The sequence below is a fragment of the Bicyclus anynana genome, chromosome Z (genome assembly GCF_947172395.1).
Source record: "Bicyclus anynana chromosome Z, ilBicAnyn1.1, whole genome shotgun sequence".
Taxonomy (NCBI): domain Eukaryota; kingdom Metazoa; phylum Arthropoda; class Insecta; order Lepidoptera; family Nymphalidae; genus Bicyclus; species Bicyclus anynana.
In genome coordinates this window covers 5,492,678-5,511,379 of record NC_069110.1, presented here as the reverse complement: position 1 = coordinate 5,511,379, position 18,702 = coordinate 5,492,678, and the positions used below count along the sequence as shown (strand labels likewise).

At 36.4% G+C, this 18,702-nt stretch overlaps 1 protein-coding gene across 1 annotated transcript; it reads left to right on the top strand.

Annotated features, from left to right (window-relative positions):
• The first annotated feature begins 3,338 nt into the window (after positions 1-3,338).
• Positions 3,339-18,183, top strand: LOC112056056 (TBC1 domain family member 13). The gene is made up of 9 exons (XM_024096396.2): positions 3,339-3,558; positions 7,458-7,531; positions 8,607-8,732; positions 10,236-10,414; positions 10,552-10,650; positions 10,948-11,158; positions 12,078-12,279; positions 13,197-13,319; positions 14,151-18,183. Exons 1-9 carry the CDS (start codon positions 3,539-3,541, stop codon positions 14,269-14,271), a joined length of 1,155 nt encoding a protein of 384 aa, XP_023952164.2. The 5' UTR covers positions 3,339-3,538; the 3' UTR covers positions 14,272-18,183.
• Positions 18,184-18,702: the final 519 nt, after the last annotated feature.

Below are 18,702 nucleotides of genomic sequence, written 5' to 3'. Positions count from 1 at the left end.
TTACGGATCTCCCTTTGAAAACTCTCGAAATTAAGTATACTAACACACCAATAAGTCGAAAAGTCATTACCACCAATACTTCAATAAATAAGAGATACTCACCGATAGACCATAGTTCTGTGCGCCCAACCAATCCTGTGTAAAAAAAAAACATTTAGTTGACGGCTGTTCAACAAGAGAGCGGGATTGTGAGACAAAAATAGTGAGCAGCGGTGCGTTTGAAGGAAAGTCTTTTACTGTTTTAGGTGTATTTTGTATACATTAGCTATTTCTAGACGTTAATTATGATGTTTTATGATGAGGTTTTATATTAACTATGAATTTGGTTACATTTTTTACAGTTAGCTGTTAAAATAAGGTAGACGCGAATAACTACACCGAATTCATAAAACTTGCACTTTGCGTCCACAATGGACGCAAACTATACCACAGGGAATAATAAGAAAAACAAATCGCGTCCATTTTCCATTTCCATCTATTCACCTATTGTAGATACATTTTTGATTATGTATACAACTTTAATACGTTTTCTATTTTGAACGAAATAATAGTAATTTCTTTAATTTCAATTTTATTTCGTTAAACATGAGTTCTTCGGAGAAGAGAAAGTAGAAGGAAAAAAGAACAGTCACAGAAGGATATTTAAGGAAAGTGTTGAATAAAATTCGTGAGAAGAACAAATATGCAAAGATTTCTCTTCTTCTCTCTTCTATTCGCAAGACCACAATATTGGACTAAATCAGTGGGCGCAGACCAGATGGAGTAAAAAAAAAACCAGGGACCAGAACCTGCGCTACAAGTAGATGGTGAAAAAAAGTGGTTGAATGGCTTCTAAATGTTTCCCATTGTGGATTCCCAGTGAATTATTAGATACTGTTCAGAAAAAAATACAAGACGGGGGGCTTTAAAATAGATAAAGCTTATAGTCCATGTTGAAAATGGATTACAAAAATTTTGCCCAGAAATAAAGAAATCTCGCATAAAATTTTGAGGGCATTTATAAAGCTAGTGGCCAAGTCAAGAAGAGTCTATTAGATCGTGTTTTATATTAATTAGTTATTCGATGAATATACGGCAAAAATGTATTTTTAGTGATCCAAAAAGAATTTTCAATGGGGGCGAAAGTGGTTTTGCTCTTTGTCCAAAGACAGGAAATGTTTTAGGTGATTTATTAATGTTAATATGTTGATTTTTAAATAACTATAATTCTATAATCAATAAATTATTAAAATCCAATTTTTTTTACATTATCATAAAAATATCATCCCTTTATTCTTTGTCTAAGCTGGTGGACGCCAAGTGGTCCAGCGGTTGAACGCAAATTGGATTTTATGGACGCAAACTGGGTAAATGGCCCATTTCTGATGTTTGTCTTTTTAAACAAAAAACTACAAGATGTTTCGAACAAAACTAAACGTTACCTTAAAATAGACTATTATAATGAATACATTAAATAAACTTTTCACTAAAATTAGTGCTAGGACATTTTTATTTTCTCCTTCAAACTTGCCAACTGCACTAAGTGGACGCGAACAGGCGAAATGACCCTATAAAATATGTCAACGATTTATTTTATAATAAATCTTTTATGGAGTTTTAATTAGAATTAATAATATTACATTCATTTATAATCAAAATAAAAGAATAATTATTATTGCAATAATACAAATTGAAGACATCTCAATATTCGATCATGTTGTAGTAACAATTGTGATTAATATACAATCTATTGATCGATTCTAAAGTATGTAGGCTTACCCGAAGTAAATTTCATCATCATTAAACAGCCGATGGACGTCCATTGCAGGACATCCATTGCAGGACAGCTTCTTACATGGACTTCTAAACATAGTATCTTGAGCCGCCAGCAACCAGCGCGGCTCCCTACAACCCTATTATTCAAAATATATTAATTATACCTATTTGTTTTAAGCTTATTATTCAATTTTTTTTCATTAATTTAAGAACAAGTTCATTAAAATTATTATTATGTGTGAAATGACTAGCGATTTATACCCTCATTTTTAATTTGTTAGGTATACGGTTCTCCTCGAGTATGGCTTTAGTATAGTGGGGGTCGACCAACTTTTTTTTTTCTGATTGTGTAAGTGGCTCCTTATGGGACCTCAGCGGCGTTACCGGGGGGTTTGGGCGAGCGCAGAAGCATCGCCTGATGGGGCCCGAAGGCAGAAGCAAGTAGATGGGCGGAACGACTCTCTAAGGACGTCTCCTCTGAGACTCGAACAACCACTACACGACCAACACTGCGCTTTCTGGTGTGGAATCGCCTTTCCAGCACCTTGAGACTTGAGACCCCAACGTCCATCAGCTCATCGGCAAGTGCCATGTCCAGCTTCGCGAGTCGCCGAGCTATGTCAGTGACTTTGGTTCTGCTGCGGATCTCCTCATTTCTGTTTCGATCTTGCAGAGAAACTCCAAGCATAGCTCGCTCCATAGACCACTGAGTAATTCTAAGCTGTCTTAGGAAGGCAAGACTCGGATCCGTAAGATAAAATCGAAGTCAATTTAGATTAATTTAATACCAAGTAAAGGTAATATTCCAAGTCAAAAGCAAACTCGAATGTTTCCGTTTTACCTATCTACCTATACCCATAGGCCAAAAAACATAAAAATACGAAATTAAAATCAGTATAAAACAAAACCGTTTTAAATATTTATTAAATACATGCAACGCCATCTAGTGGGACTTCGAAAAAGCTATGAGTGCCATGTATAATGCGACACAAAATAGTAGAAATAAGGTGTTAGATAATAAAGTGGAAATGTAACCTAAATTAATAGGAATAAATGAAATAAATGAAAATAATTAATGAGGGCGTAGTCGATATGGTAACATAATTATAGTGTATTTATTATCTATGATGGTAACCTTGTGGTCTGTCAATGTCATACAGAATGCTCCATAGATAATATTATATTCCAATCTCAGACCAATTACAAATGGACTAATACTGCACCTAAATTCTCCAACGGCAACAGGTAATTTAGAGCAAGGCAAGGATCTGAATGTTAAAATTGTGGTACTTGTGGTTGAAAGAACCTAGAGCTGCTTTGATAAAAAAGTGGACTTTAGAATGTCTATGCGTATGTATGTGTCTTTTATTGGTGCGTGTGTATGTGTGTGGCTATATAACAAGACGGGAAAATCAAAATCAGCCAATCACAAGAAATCGTATTATCTGAGGCTTTTATTTTTTGACAGATAGGCACACACGCACATGAGGATCCCTTCCTCCCAATAAATGAAGGATCATCCCTTTTATCTATGGTATCTATGGATACTCCCTTTTTTATTAATCTGTGCGTCGTTAATGTCTTTGTCTTTCACTTGTCTATGGTTGTAAAATCAAAATAAAATAGATTTGCTTGTACGTGTGATTTCATGAGATATAAAGTTGTATTTGATCTATAAATTTTCATCAAAACCTCATCGGAACTAGCAAGTAACTGTTCGAAACAGCTTAGCTATTATACAATTACTCTGGACATCCTATTAAAGTTAAAACTACGTTCGAAAATGAGCCTACAAAAAGCCAGGTAAATGATACTAATTAAATGGGGGTGTATCTAAATGATATCCTTGGAGTTTTCGGATTTATTAATATTATTTGCTTGGTAACTCTATTAATAATGCTTTTTTATGGAAATTATAAAATCGGCGTCTAGGATAACAGACCAAAACAATTCAAAGTGACAGTTATTAGAATGTCCTAATTTTTCATTAAATTCTTCATATAACATAGGATTGGTCTCGCCTTGTTAAGCACTTAGAGGAGGTGGGGCCTGACCTCAGTGAGCACCAGTTTGGATTCCGTCGAGGTAGATCCACTATAGATGCTATTGCTCGGGTGAGAGCTTTGACAGAAGACGCACTATCCCATGGTGAAGTCGTTTTGGCTGTATCTCTTGATATCGCTAACGCTTTTAACAGCCTCCCATGGAGCTGCATCAGGGAAGCTTTAAGGTACCACGCAATACCGAGGTATCTACAGCGAATCGTGGAGAATTACCTCTCTGAAAGAGCAGTGGTCTACCCAGCTAACGGTGGATGGGTGCGAAGGGAGATGTCATGCGGTGTTCCACAGGGTTCGGTCCTTGGTCCACTTCTGTGGAATATCGGGTATGACTCGGTGCTACGGGACTTTAATATGCAGGGTGTCGACGTTACGTGTTATGCAGATGACACGCTGGTTACTGCCCGGGGCAGCAACTTTAGAGAAGCACGCGTACTGGCGACGGCTGGTGTGGCCCAGATAGTCGCCAGGATCAGACGACTGGGGTTGGAGGTAGCCCTTAACAAATCCGAGGCCCTATGTTTTCACGGGTCAAGGATGGCACCTCCAGTGGAGTCTGACCTCGTCGTTGGAGGTGTATCTATCGCTGTTGAGTCGACGATGAAGTATCTTGGACTCGTTCTCGATAGTCGATGGAAATTTGAGGAACATTTCCGACGCTTGGCCCCAAAGTTAATTAGTACCACCGGGGCTCTAAGCCGGCTTCTCCCAAATGTGGGTGGACCCAACGTTGCCTGCCGTCGCCTTTACACTGGAGTAGTGCGATCGATGGCATTGTATGGGGCGCCAATATGGGTATACTCTCTAACCGCTCAAAACCGAATGCTGTTGCAGAGGCCGCAGCGGGTTATGGCGGCCAGAGTAATCAGGGCATATCGTACCATCTCCTACGAGGCTGCCTGCGCTTTAGCTGGGACGCCTCCGTGGGATCTGGATGCGGATGTGTTGGCGTCGATACACCTGCTTAGGGTGGATGCCCGATCACGGGGTGAACACGTTTCCCCGCAAACAGTTACCAATTGGAGGCGTACAGCGCATGCCGAAATTATTCGGCAGTGGCAAGGAAGGCTAGTATCGCCAAGTGCAGGTCGGTGGACTATTGAGGCGATTCGACCTGTACTCCAACAGTGGGTACAAAGGAGGCACGGAATAATCACCTTCCACCTTACACAGGTTCTTTCGGGGCACGGCTGCTTCGGTAGATACCTGTGGAGGGTGGCCGGTAGAGAGCCTACCGAGGAATGCCATGAGTGTGGCTGTGCCTCTGATACCGCACAGCACACTCTGGCTGAATGTCCCAGTTGGATAGAGCCACGCGAGGCACTCGTGGCTGCAATCGGTCAAGACCTATCTCTGTCAGGCGTCATAAAAGCCATGATGCATAACGACAAATCCTGGGAAGCTGTGGCCTCCTTCTGTGAGATTGTAATGTCACAGAAGGAAGCGGCAGAAAGGTTAAGAGAGGTTGACTTGGAGTGTCATCCTATCCGCCGTAGAAGAGCAGGACGCAGGCGGCTCGCTCACGACCGCCATTTACCTCCTTAACGAGGAACTCCGGGTGACAGATACGGGGAATCTGTTGCCCACTGGTCATAAATCCTCGAGTTGTTGACGTTTTCAATGTTCCCGAAGCGATTTCAATAGCACAACAGGAGGAGAGCTTGATTACGAGTGCCGCTGGCTGGGTTGCGGTAGTTTATGAAATGTTCCCGTGGCTCAGTCATCAGGCGGCGAGTCGGAACACCGTGGGGTTTTAGTCGGTTGAAGTCCGACATAACCTTCTTGCCTCCCCGTGGCGAAAAGGTATCCATGAGGATTTCCCCACGTTAAAAAAAAAAAAAAAAGGATTGGTCTCGTAAGTTGAGATAGATACATGTATTCGTCAAGTGCGTCAACTATTAGTGCGCCAAAGTCTGCGTAGTCGCTTCAGTATAGTTCCAAACAATGTGAGACATTAACATGCGCATGTTTTTGCATACGTACTATATAACTAGACCAGTAGATGCTGGCAGCTCGAGACCGTTTTGTTTGGAAGTCCATGCAAGAGGCCTATGTCCAGCAGTAGACGTTCATCGGCTGATAATGATGATGAAGATGAGACCAGTGTGCGTAGTGAAACTATGTTAAAACAATACTTGGATGGAATAAAAAACACATTTCAATCACATACTATCAGTAAAAATTATGTGAGTATCAAATGAACAAATCATAAATAAGATACAAAATATAATGAGAACATACAATGACACCATATGTATATAAAATTAGTTTCCCCACAGTTATAGACTACAAGCCCATGGACCAAATTAACCTGTGAAATGAACCAACATGAATAACTAATGCATAAAAGGCTTTTACTATATCAGAGAATAACTCTGAGCATTATGGCATCATTTCTGAGTGTTACATTTGGATAATTATTTATTTAAACAAATATTAACTATATTTTTTGGTTGGCACAGTTATTAAATATTATTGTCCGTGTTAAATAATATTTTGAACATGATGTTGTATATTTTGCAATGACTTTATATCATATGGGTGTAGAGATACAGTTGCTACCCTTGGCTTTTGCCCCTGCGCTGGAAATATGTATGGCATTTACAGGTAAAGTATTTGTGTACTAAATTTATAAATTTGTGTACAAAAGGAATTACACAAATGCTGTTCAGTAATAAATAACCTATATTGCTTCTGCAATTATCGGCAAATTTAGAATTTGCACTGACTTCTTATTCCTTCACCACCACTTTTGTATGGCATTAGTTATTTCGACATTTATTTAGTTGTCATACCTCATTTGTACCTGATATATTCCATTCACTCACATACTCATCTGTATGTTATTGACCTGTACCTGAGCTGAGAGTTATTTTCTGATATAGTAACAGCCTTCTAATCATTATTCACATTGGTTCATTTCACAGGTTAATTTTTTCCAAAAACTTGTAGTCTATTGGTATTTATTTTCTTGCCCAACGGTAATTTAAGGGCAAACATACTATTACCACAAATGAAGAGCTAATATTTACACATGCATCTATTTAATACTGATACACAGTACAATAATTTCTTGCCACATTGACAGCTGACCAATTTACTATTTTGGTCTTTATTATGAATATATTAAAATAAACATCAAATCAATTGACAAAATTCAATTACCTACTTTATGATATCCACCAGTAAGCAGCGGATGACATTTTGTTACATAGACTCTCAATTTTGTTTATGTGGTAGCCCAGTGGATATGATCTCTGCCTTTGATTCCGAAGGGTGTGGGTTTTCAGTAGTGGGGTCACATTTCACTAGTGTGCATTTTAATTACATTTTAAGAAATTAAATATCACGTGTCTTAAACGGTGAAGGAAAAACATAGTGAGAAACCTGCATACCTGAGAATTATGCATATCCTTAATTTTCTGAGTGTGTAAAGACTGCCAATCTGCATTGGGCTAGCGTGGTGGACTATTAGCCTAACCCCTCTCATTCTGAGAGGAGACTCAAGCTCAGCAGTGAGCCGAATATCGAATATTGCGCTACAAAAACTTTTTTGTCTGCTTCATATCCCTTTTATAAATAGTTTTACACATACACTAAAACAACATTAATTAATGTATGTTACTTCAAATGTCTTTGCAGAATTAAAGCTTTTGAAGACTTTTTGAAAAAAGATGTGATTAACATTGATCAACTGCAGAAATTGGCATTTAATGGTAAGACGTCATTATTAGCTTATTTTACACTAGAAAGATGGATAAATATTTTTCACTAGAAAAATGGGCAGCAATCAAAAGACACTTCATCATAATAATATTTTATTTGATTTCAAATAAATTTGTCAACTTTAGAAAATGTGAAATTGACATGCAACTTAACTTGATTTGTATCATTGTACTTGTTTGTAACAACTTTAACTTTTATAATACAGTAGAAACTGTTTATTTGCGGTCTATACACCCTATAAATGAACCACAAAACAGAAACTGAATATTGAATGGTAATTTATTCCTTTTTCAAACCACATTGACTTTTACCTATACAACGTGTCCCAAAATTCAACGATAAGCGGGCGCCAAAAGATTGACCTGCTCATGAGCACTTAAGGAAAAATAATAAAAAAAATATACCTAAATTTTTTTTTAGTTACAAAATAAATTTTATACACTATATACTAGTGGCCCTGGCCAAGCTTCCCTTACCCATACCCTACCCCTACCCCTACCCTAACCCTATAAATCAACCTCTAAACTTCAAAATCGGTCAAAAACACCCATCCATCTTGTTAACTGCCCACTACAAGGCCAAGCGTCCTGCACTGTTCCAACGATGGCCGGCAGGCCTAAGGTGATATTTGACTCCTTTTTAACACTCTTATATTAGCTTCACTTGTAACTAACTATGTATGTAAGAAAGTCTTGGAATCTTAATTTGACCCATTTCCTGCTCTTTGATTAAGATGAAATTTTGCATGCTCATTTTTTTTTTGCTTTTAATTAGGGTACTTTCGATTTTTAGTTAAGTTGTAAAATATAAGGATTTTGTTTTGTAACATTAGATGAAAGTGGTTTTGCAAGCAATGTTTGCTTTAATACGACTTTGCGTATGCTAAGCATGTTAGTTAATAAGTTTATTTTATTGTATGTGTAAAACTATGTAATAGTCGCTAGCAAACTTAATAAATAAATAAATAAACCTTATATAAAAGAAGAAGACAGTAGATAATAGGTATTGTAAAATTCATTATTAATACCTGTTCTTATATTACATTTCAAATGATTTTTGTTTTAGGGGTGCCAGAAGAAAAAGGGTTGCGTTCACTTGTCTGGAAAATATTGCTTCATTACTTGCCTGAAGAAAAAGATGCGTGGCAGAGCACATTGCTAAAGAAACGTCAACTTTATCAACAATTTATAGGTAAATATATATATATATATATACAATTTATAGGTAATACTTGCAACTTCATCTGTGTGAAAATTTATGTTACCTTTCCTGCCTTCATTTAAAATGTGTCAAAACAGTAAACAAAAAAAAATTTTGAACAGCACGGGTTTAGGCCAAAATCCAATGATTTTCTTAAAATAAAAACAATTCTCAATTTAGTTACCTTACTGTGTTCCGCAGGGCACAATTTTAGGACCATTACTTTTCCTTATATGTATTTGTCAATATTATAATAAATCTATAGAAAGATTACATAAGGATAAATAATCCATAAATCTACATGTATCCGAACATTTTAACCCTCTTTGCAGATGTTACCTGCCTATTTTACTTTCCACACTATTCATTAAACACAAACTCAAACAAAAATTAGATAAATTTAATAAATTCCTTTAGGATAACCTCACAATTTATACTACTAAAAGATTGTACTGTATATGATGTCCAAAGGTAAAAATGTAAAAATCCAAATTTCAACCCACTTACAATAAATTTATTGTAAAATCTTAGTGTCTTGCAAATGACTCCCGGATCAGAGTAACTTAGTATGATGGGGAAAAAACCACTGAAAAATCTTGCTATATTTGTAGTGAGGCAACAGAAACAGCCAGGCGCTTGTTGGCCTTGCTGTTGCATGCATGGCATATGCAACCACCATGCATACAAATGCAAGGTGCTTCTCTATAGGTGCCTCTACTCACGTCATTATGATACAGTACTTCAAATTTTACATGAAGATTTGCAGTAGCTAAAGATTATTTTTCAAACAAAATGTAGCACCGGTAAAGTGTTAATAAAATTACTTAATTTTAAACTGTGCCATTCCACAGTATAAAATTAAATGAAAAGTAACTACATATGTAGTTTGTTTGTCCGCTGTAAAAGTAGGTGCGAGAGGATTACCAGCTAAATCCCTCTATAATTTTCTTAAAGATCTTGGCATCACTAGAACTGTAAGTTTCGTATTGGAACAAAAGCTGCTCTAGTAAGATCTTACCAAATTTGGCTAGGCAGAGAGAACAACATGAGCAGAGAAGGCGAGTGTATGTTAACTGTCAATGATATCCTTACCAGTCACAATTGTCTCTGCCACACGATGGATTTGGCATCCACACATCTTTAACCCTTATACTCTGAATGCTTGTAATAATTAGGAACTGGCCAAATAATATTTGGGCTTCTTTTTATTCTTTACAAGTTAGCCCTTGACTACAATCTCACCTGATGGTAAATGATGATGCAATCGAAGATAAAAGAAAACAGGATGAAAATTCACACCCCTTTTTGTTTCTACACGACATCATACCGGAACGCTAAATCGCTTAGTCGTACGTCTTTGTCGGTAGGATGGTAACTAGCCACGGCCGTAGCCTCCCACCAGCCAGACATGGACCAATTAAGGAAACCTCAATCCCCACCAGCCATGCCACTGCGCCGCAGAGGCTATCAAATACATATTTTATTTTATTTCAGATGAGATCATAGTATCCCCCGGCGGGCCGAGTGATCATCCTTTAAATATTAATCCAGACAGTTCATGGAGCATATACTTTAAGGACAATGAAGTTCTTTTACAAATAGATAAGGATGTTAGAAGACTGTGCCCTGATATCAACTTCTTTCAATCAGCCACTGAGTTTCCTTGTTTCGAAGTAAGTTGCTCATATTTGCTTCTAGTTCTTGAAAAATAACAACATTCTGTGAGTTATGATTGGTTTAAATATGAGGATAATTGTTGGAATCGTCAGAATGGAAAAGTCAGAAGTTGATAACAAGTCGTTTTTTCCAGATTGTGAACAGTAATGGTGTGAAAAGACTACATAAGCGAGTTGAGCAATCTATGTTAAGTTATTCAACACTTGAAAGAAGAGGACTTGGTGTATCTAAGGTGAGCATAAAAGAATGGAAATCATTTGATTTTTAAATACACTGTCTTTAATTAAGCAGTGTTGTATACCACATTAAAGAGGCATCGCCTCGCATCGCATTACTGGATTAAAGGCGATGGCTATAATAATAGACGTCAATATTTAACCAGGGACATGAAAAATTTATACCAAGTGGCCAATTCTAGAAATGTGCAAACCACGCTGTGTCTGTGCTTCCCTGTCGTCCCTGGTTAAAGGTTAAGTAAATGTGTGCTTTATAGGCACAGATTGTAAAATCACATTCAAATTGATTTTAGCTGAGCAATGAAATCCGTCGATCCAGCAGTGTCACAAGCGGGGACTACACACCGTTGAATGAAGGTAGTGAAGCACATTGGGAAGTCGTGGAGCGAATGTTGTTCCTCTACGCCAAACTGAACCCTGGTCAAGGTTACGTTCAGGGCATGAATGAGATCATCGGCCCCATCTACCACACATTTGCGTCCAATACCGATGTAGAATACCGCAGTAAGTAACAAGATGTTTTAAGCGTATTGGCTACTTTGATTTTTGGAGTTTTAAGAATCGATTTTTCATATATAGCCCCTGGTGTGAATAAATATGAGTAGTAAAATTCGATAAACGAATGACTATTCTGCGCACCTTTCACCGCTGTTGGCGGGCGCGCACGCAGCGGCCTCCTCGGTTGCGCACCTTTTACTTTTCAGGCGTGGTATTGAGACGTTCATAGTGTATGCTGCGAGAGGTACATATTATACACCTATTTAGACAGTCGATCTGAAAGAGTAAAGTCGGAGCTGGCTTGTTTTTAATTCTACGTAGGCTTATTTTACACATTTTACAATCATAGTTTTTCAAAAAGATGTTATTTAATAGAGAAAATTTTATCCATTGATTTGAGTTACTCGTAAAAACATCGGATCACGGTACCTGACCACCCGGTACTGACGAACCGCAACGATGTCGTGTAGAAACCGAAATGGGTGTGGATTTCATCCTCCTCCTAACAAATTAGCCCGCTCAATCTTATATTGCATCATCACTTACCATCAGGTGAGATTGTAGTCAAGAGCTATCATGTAAATTGTAAAAAATAATAAAAGAATAGACTATGTCGCGAGGCGTTTAGTATGTATTTGATAATAATTAAACATTATATTGTTCGAATCGGGTCCAGGGCATGCACATTTCAGTTATGTACATTTTAAGAAATTAAATATCACGTGTCTCAAGCGGTGAAGGAAAAACATCGTGAAGAAATCTGCATACTAGAGAATTTTCTTAATTCTTTGCGCGTGTTAAGTCTGCCAATTCGCATTGGGCCGGCGTGGTGGACTGTTGGCCTAACCCCTCTCATGCTGAAAGAAGACACGAGCTCAGCAGTGAGGCGAATATGGGTTGATAATGATGATGATATTGTTTACAGAGCACGCGGAAGCGGATTGTTTCTTTTGCTTCACGAACCTAATGGCGGAAATTCGCGATTTCTTCATACGCACGCTGGACGAAACAGAGAGCGGCATCAATTATATGATGATGAAGTTGTGCGAGTGTGTGAAGAAACACGATCCCGAAGTATCAGAACGTCTGGAGAAGCAAGAGCTCAGACCACAGTATTATAGCTTTAGGCAAGTACTCATTCATCCATCCATCCATACTAATTATTAAAGCCTCAATAACTCAACAATAAAGCAGTCCGACTCATCACTGAGTAGTGGTGGTTCGATCCCCACCCCTGTTGGTCTATTGTCGTAGCCACTCATTACATACATACAGTCTTTCCCGAAAAGTTGGTGGGGAATGGGAATATTTGTTATATTTAAAAGACCTAGCAAATACGCTTTAAAAAAAATGTATATAAAAAAATAATCGTGTAGCGATGAATGAAAAACTCACGACTGATGCACGTCATTTTCCCGCACGCAATTTTTTCATATCGGAAAAAGCCATCGTTCAAATCTTTTGCTTATTTCTTTATTTCAATAGTATAAATTGCGTCACAAATGTACTAAATTGTATTAATATAATTGAATATATTATATGAAATGTATATTACATGTTATAAAACAAAGTCCTCCGCGGCTGTCTGTCTCTCTGTGTCGGTTTACTGAACGGATCATCCATCCCGTTTTATCAATAGACAGGGAGATTCATTAGGAGAACTTAACTATATATGTATATAATTTGGAAAGGGTTTGTGTAAATCGGTTGAATATGACGATACTTTTGGAAGTGGCAGAAAATGTCAAGCCGCCCTGGGTACTTTCATTGAAAATGCTGCCAAAACAGTTCAAGATATAACAAAAATATGCATGACGGGTTATTTTTCTTATATACATTACATTATATATCTTCCAAGGATAACTTACTAAACAATATGCTTTTACTACCAGCGGACCCGGTCAAGCTTCGCTTTGACTTATGTGCATTTCTTTCCTACCCCTACCTTACCCTACCCCTACCCCTACCCTACTCTTACCTTAACCTTACCCTAACCCTACCCTTACTTTTTGTTTGTAATAATCGTTCATATTTAAACTTCCAGGTGGTTGACCTTGCTGTTATCACAAGAATTTTCGTTGCCAGATGTGGAGAGAATCTGGGACTCTCTCTTTGCTGATTCGCAGCGGTTCAACTTTCTTATATACATTTGTTGTGCCATGATTTTGTAAGTTCACTTCATTTTATAATTTGTTTTAATTTTTTTTTAATCAAATGGGGCTAATGGGGACAATTTATATGAAATCTGTCATGTTTCTTGTACGAATATACAGGGTGTTCCGTAATTAATGGATAAAATGCAAATGGTACATACTCCACCTATATATCTAAAAAACTAATTTGAATAGTTTTGAAAAATCCGGTGACCATGTTATATTTTTTTCGGATGTTTTTTTCTATTTTGAATCAGTATTTTCAATAATGACGTGATTAAGATTTTAAAGATTGTTGTCGTTGAAGAAAATGTTGGTATTGATCTGTAATTAACTTGGGATAACTAACGTGCAACTGTAAAATAAATAAAAACTGTAATGTAAATATAGTCTGGCAAGTTCGTCGACGAAACTCCCATGATATGCGGGCGACAGGGGGAAAGACTGCGCGGGTGTCAAATCGTGCGTGCGGGGAAGTGAGGTGCATCAGTCGTGGGTTTTTCATTAATCGCTACACGCCCACCGGCACGCGCGGACCATCGGGAGTGCTACGAGCGAAGTTGCCAAGCTATAACTTGCTAAGTAACACGTCGATTCTCTTTCTGCAATCGCAAACGCTTTGAAAATTAAATAAAGTATGACATTTGTGTTAACGACAGGTCACGTGATCTAGTTTCGATCGGATCTGTCATTCCCATACATTTTTTTAGTTTTTGAAGCGTTAGCGGTTGTAGAAAGTGAATCCACGTCTCACATGGCTACAGGCTAGCTTGAATTGGTCTACCTCCATTGAACATATCGTACGAAGGCTTAGTTTTTGACATTTGTGCTTCGCTTTTTTACAGATTAGTAAGAAAAAACTTGTTAAGCGGCGATTTCGCGTCAAACGTTAAGTTACTGCAGAGTTTCCCACCGATGGATGTGTCATTAATACTAAACAAAGCTGTGGAAATCTCTAGATCGTAGAGGAAATGAATTTCATAAGTACATATCATTGTTATAAGTTGTACTGTTTTATGTGTCCATGTACCTATAGGCTAAGGTCAATGTGTGAACAGTATATTACGTAATAATTGGTAAAGTCGTAAATTCGCATATCCTGCCAAGTGGCGGCTTAGGTACTGTCATTATAAAATGTCATAGGTGGCATCTTCTTTATTATAATATGTACATATATAAACTTATTGGTTGAAATCATTATTAAACAAGCTAACTTTAAAAAATAAATGTAATTGGTTTTGTAAAATTACGTATTCTTAATTCAAATTTGAAAATGGAACGAGCGTTGGTTGCCCGAATATCGCACAACACTCGCTATAATTTAAATAATATACTATTATTTCTTTTTTACTTTTTTAATACATTATTTTACTTGAAAAAAGAAACACTTATATTGTATATTAATTTTATCAAAATAGCTTTACAAAATCCTACAACACAAAGTAAACTTCATTTACTGACAAACTCCCTAAAACGTCGAAATTACTTTATTTTTGTTTCCATTATCAACGATTCAATGCTACTATATACTAGCATCACAGTCACTATAATTAGTTTATTATTTAATTAATAATATTATAAATAAAGACGTATACGTCAGTGTTGCCTGATTTTTTTTGCCAAGTCGGGATTTGGGAATTTTTTGAGTGAAAAAAGCGGAATTCTTTCATCGGCACATCGTAAAAAACGTATATAATCAAAAGTTTTAAATATTTATCTTTTTATTTGAATTCGAATTACGCATTCGTGACAATAGGTATTAAAAATACCTATAAAAATTGTATTTTAATAAAAATAACACTATGATATTTTAAATCATATTTACCCTTAAATAATTGAGTCTTATAAGTTAGTAGTTAGGCGTGGGACATTTAATTTTGATTTAAAAAGCGGGACGTCCCACCAAAATCGGGACATCTGGCTACGCTGGTATACATCATACTATAATAATAATCTTTAATATAATGAAAACTATTTTCTAACTTTCCTAAAGCAATTAGTGCTTTTGCTACGAACGCAGTGGCCGTTCCTCCCTGTTTTTCTTAGACCAGCGGTCTAATCCATTAACTTTGACATATGTTTTTTGACATATACGAAATTGACATTCTATGTGACATATGGCACCCGGTGCCTATTATTGGATATCATACTGTAGGTTGATGACATATCTCATCTGCTGCCTAATTCACTATCTTTGACGTATGCTATACTAATAGCATTAACAACTGAGTCTTAGGGCCATAAATCATTTCTCTATATCTATCTCGCTTGCACTTATGGGTCTTATGGAGCCGTCTAGTGAAGGGTGTAACAATGAAAGACATATTATCGATAAGTAAAGTTTATTATCGTATCTTGTTCACAAAATTAAAAAAATTAACAATATTTGATTTAATATAATACATATTTCATATTATATAATTATTAACTAAATAAAATTAATCTTCATCTGAGTCTTCATCATCAGAATCTTCGTCTTCTGCCAAATTTATTATATATTAGTATCCATAGTGCGCAACGAGTAACACATGAATGTATTTATTTAATTGCAGTAAACACATTTATAGCAAAAAAAAATACGCAATGCAATTACATTAGAAACCGACCAATCAGAATCGTCCAAATCATTATTGACTCATCATTAGCACGTGCGCAGGTAGCCGTTTATCGATAATTAGGGTGCGCAGGTAGGCGCGCTGCACATTCCTATCTTTTTTGACTTTTATGACCGGACGACTCAGATGATAATGCGCATACTATAGTTGACATATACGAAATTGAGATTTGTCATGTTAAAAGCATTATTGGCGGTAGTTTCATATTTTTTTATCAATTACTCGTGAATTTAAAAAATTTATTTGAGTGATTTTTTTCTGCGCTGCGATAAAAAATATATTAAATGTACGTTTGTTTTATTTTATAATGTTAGTGTTTTATTCGTTTCATTAGAATACTATTTATTAATAATTGTCAAAATTATTACATAATTCTCTTTAATGTAATAATATACCGACATTAAGATGGTTAGCGTTGGTAACCAGCGCGACGATGGCTTAAATTATGAATGCTATAATTTATATGAAAGTAAGTTTATAGCATTTTTATTATTATTTTTATATTACAATTTCGAATTCGGTGGTTTCGAAATAAAAAAATGTACGAGTTTGTTATAAAGTCGCGTTGGTTAGCTTAGGTAACCATATCATTCCTCAAAAGCCTTAAGTCCTAATTTTGTTTTATATGGTTTTTGCGATAACATGAAACATGAATAAACAAAGGTCAGAGTATACATTAAAATTGTCTTCTACTACGCATATAAAAAAGCTTGAAAGAGTTAAGGAATCTGCCACGTAATACATTGTTCACGCCTATTAACTGTTACTTATGATAATGATTTTTAATTTGATGTAATGAATTTGAATATAAGAGATCCATGTGAATATTAAGTGTTAATCTATAATGAAATCATGTTTCATCAATGTAATTTTAATATATCGCGAAAGTTGAGAGACTGGAAGGGCCATTCTTTAAGTGGACGTCCTAAATTACGTATGCGACATACGCGGTGCTTTAACTATTAGCCTTTTTCCTGAAAAAAAAAACATCAGCTAGGGGCAGCACCAGATGGGAGTAGGTACCAGCAGCGAAGATAATATTTAGTAACGATCATTACCATCAAGCCATTTAGCGTTCCGGTACGATGCCGTGTAGAAACCGATTCCTGTAGGGTTTCCTTTAAAATCCATGCATGTTCATTGTTGTACTGTATCTAGATAAATGATATGATAGATGTCATAGATGAGATACTTGAAAAGGAAACTCATACCACGCTATATGAGTTTCCTTTTCGGACGGCTTACCTTCAGCAAAATTCCATCCTTCGCCACTGGTAGGTACATATATGTTTTGGAAGTGAACTGTACTGAAAATTACACGTAATACTTCTAAAAAACAAAACAACAAAATCTGCGGTATCACTACAGTTCGTTTCATGTGGGATGGTGCGGGTGACAGTTCGTTTCACTCTTGAAAGTTTGCCGCGATTCACGTTATTAGTACCTACGTAATAAGAACGTCATACATGCGACTGTCACCGTACCCATGCTATCTGAAAAACACTAATAACAAAGATGATGGATTAGAGTATTGCAGAAAGCACTGACTTACTATATACTTGGCAACTTCGTTCGTAACACTCCCGATGCGGGTGCAGGCCGGGGGCGTGTAGCGATGAATGAAAAATCCACGACTGATGCACCTCACTTCCCCGCACGCACGATTTCAAACCCGCGCAGTCTTTCCCCCGTCGCCCACATATCATGGGAGTGTCATCAACAAACTTGCTAGACCATAATCCATAGTAACGATCATTACCTATGTTATGCATAGTGAGTTATTACGGAGACCATCTTTAATTGCTCTCCGTGGCACAGGGGTGTAAGACCTCTGTGGTGGACTTTTCATCTCAAAACATTACAATAAATTAATTGTATTGATTTCATGCATATTCTGAGTAAACTATGTTACCCTTAATATATTATTGATGGTTGTTACCATTCCTGTCTCTTATGGTCCAAACTTTTTTATGTAGAAGAAAATTTATGTATAAAATTAAATTGACTGATTATTATATAAATGGAGCTTTAATTAAATACCTGTAGTACCCGCCATCTATCGCTCGATTTAATAAAACTGTGCCATTCCTTGTCTCTCATATTCTCATGCAGCATTCCTCATTGTAATTTCTAAAATATATTTTAATAAATTGTATTATAATTAATAGTTTTACTTGATGTTGTCAAATGTTTGCATGACTACTATTTAAGTATATACAGAATGAATTTCTAATTGAATTAAATTAATAAAATATAAAATACCTTATTGAATTTTCATTAGAACCAAATGTCCCCTCTACCAGCAAAACTCTCTGATAAGTATATTATTAGATTTGATTTCAGTATATACAGAATGAATTTTTAATTGAATTAAATTAATAAAATATAAAATACCTGTTTGAATTTTCATTAGAACCAAATGTCCCCTCTGCCAGCAAAAATCTCTGATAAGTATATTATTAGATTTAATAGCGATTTCAATTTAAAGAGTCGACAATGTTATTAAAAGTAATTGCACGAAACGTAGCACGTCCATCCTCCATCTCGAGATTTAATCCATGATTAATGTAATAATAGTCTTATTAGGTAGGTATTAATTTGGCAGTTTTTAATTACAAAATACATAGGTTATAATGGTAATTTTTTTTATTAAGTTACTTTACCTCAAAATCTTGCTGACCTGTTTTTTCTTGGACTGGATTCCTGATTTTGACTAGAAACAAAACCCTAGTTCATGACCGATAGGGTGATTATATTATAGACTAGCGGACGCCCGCGACTT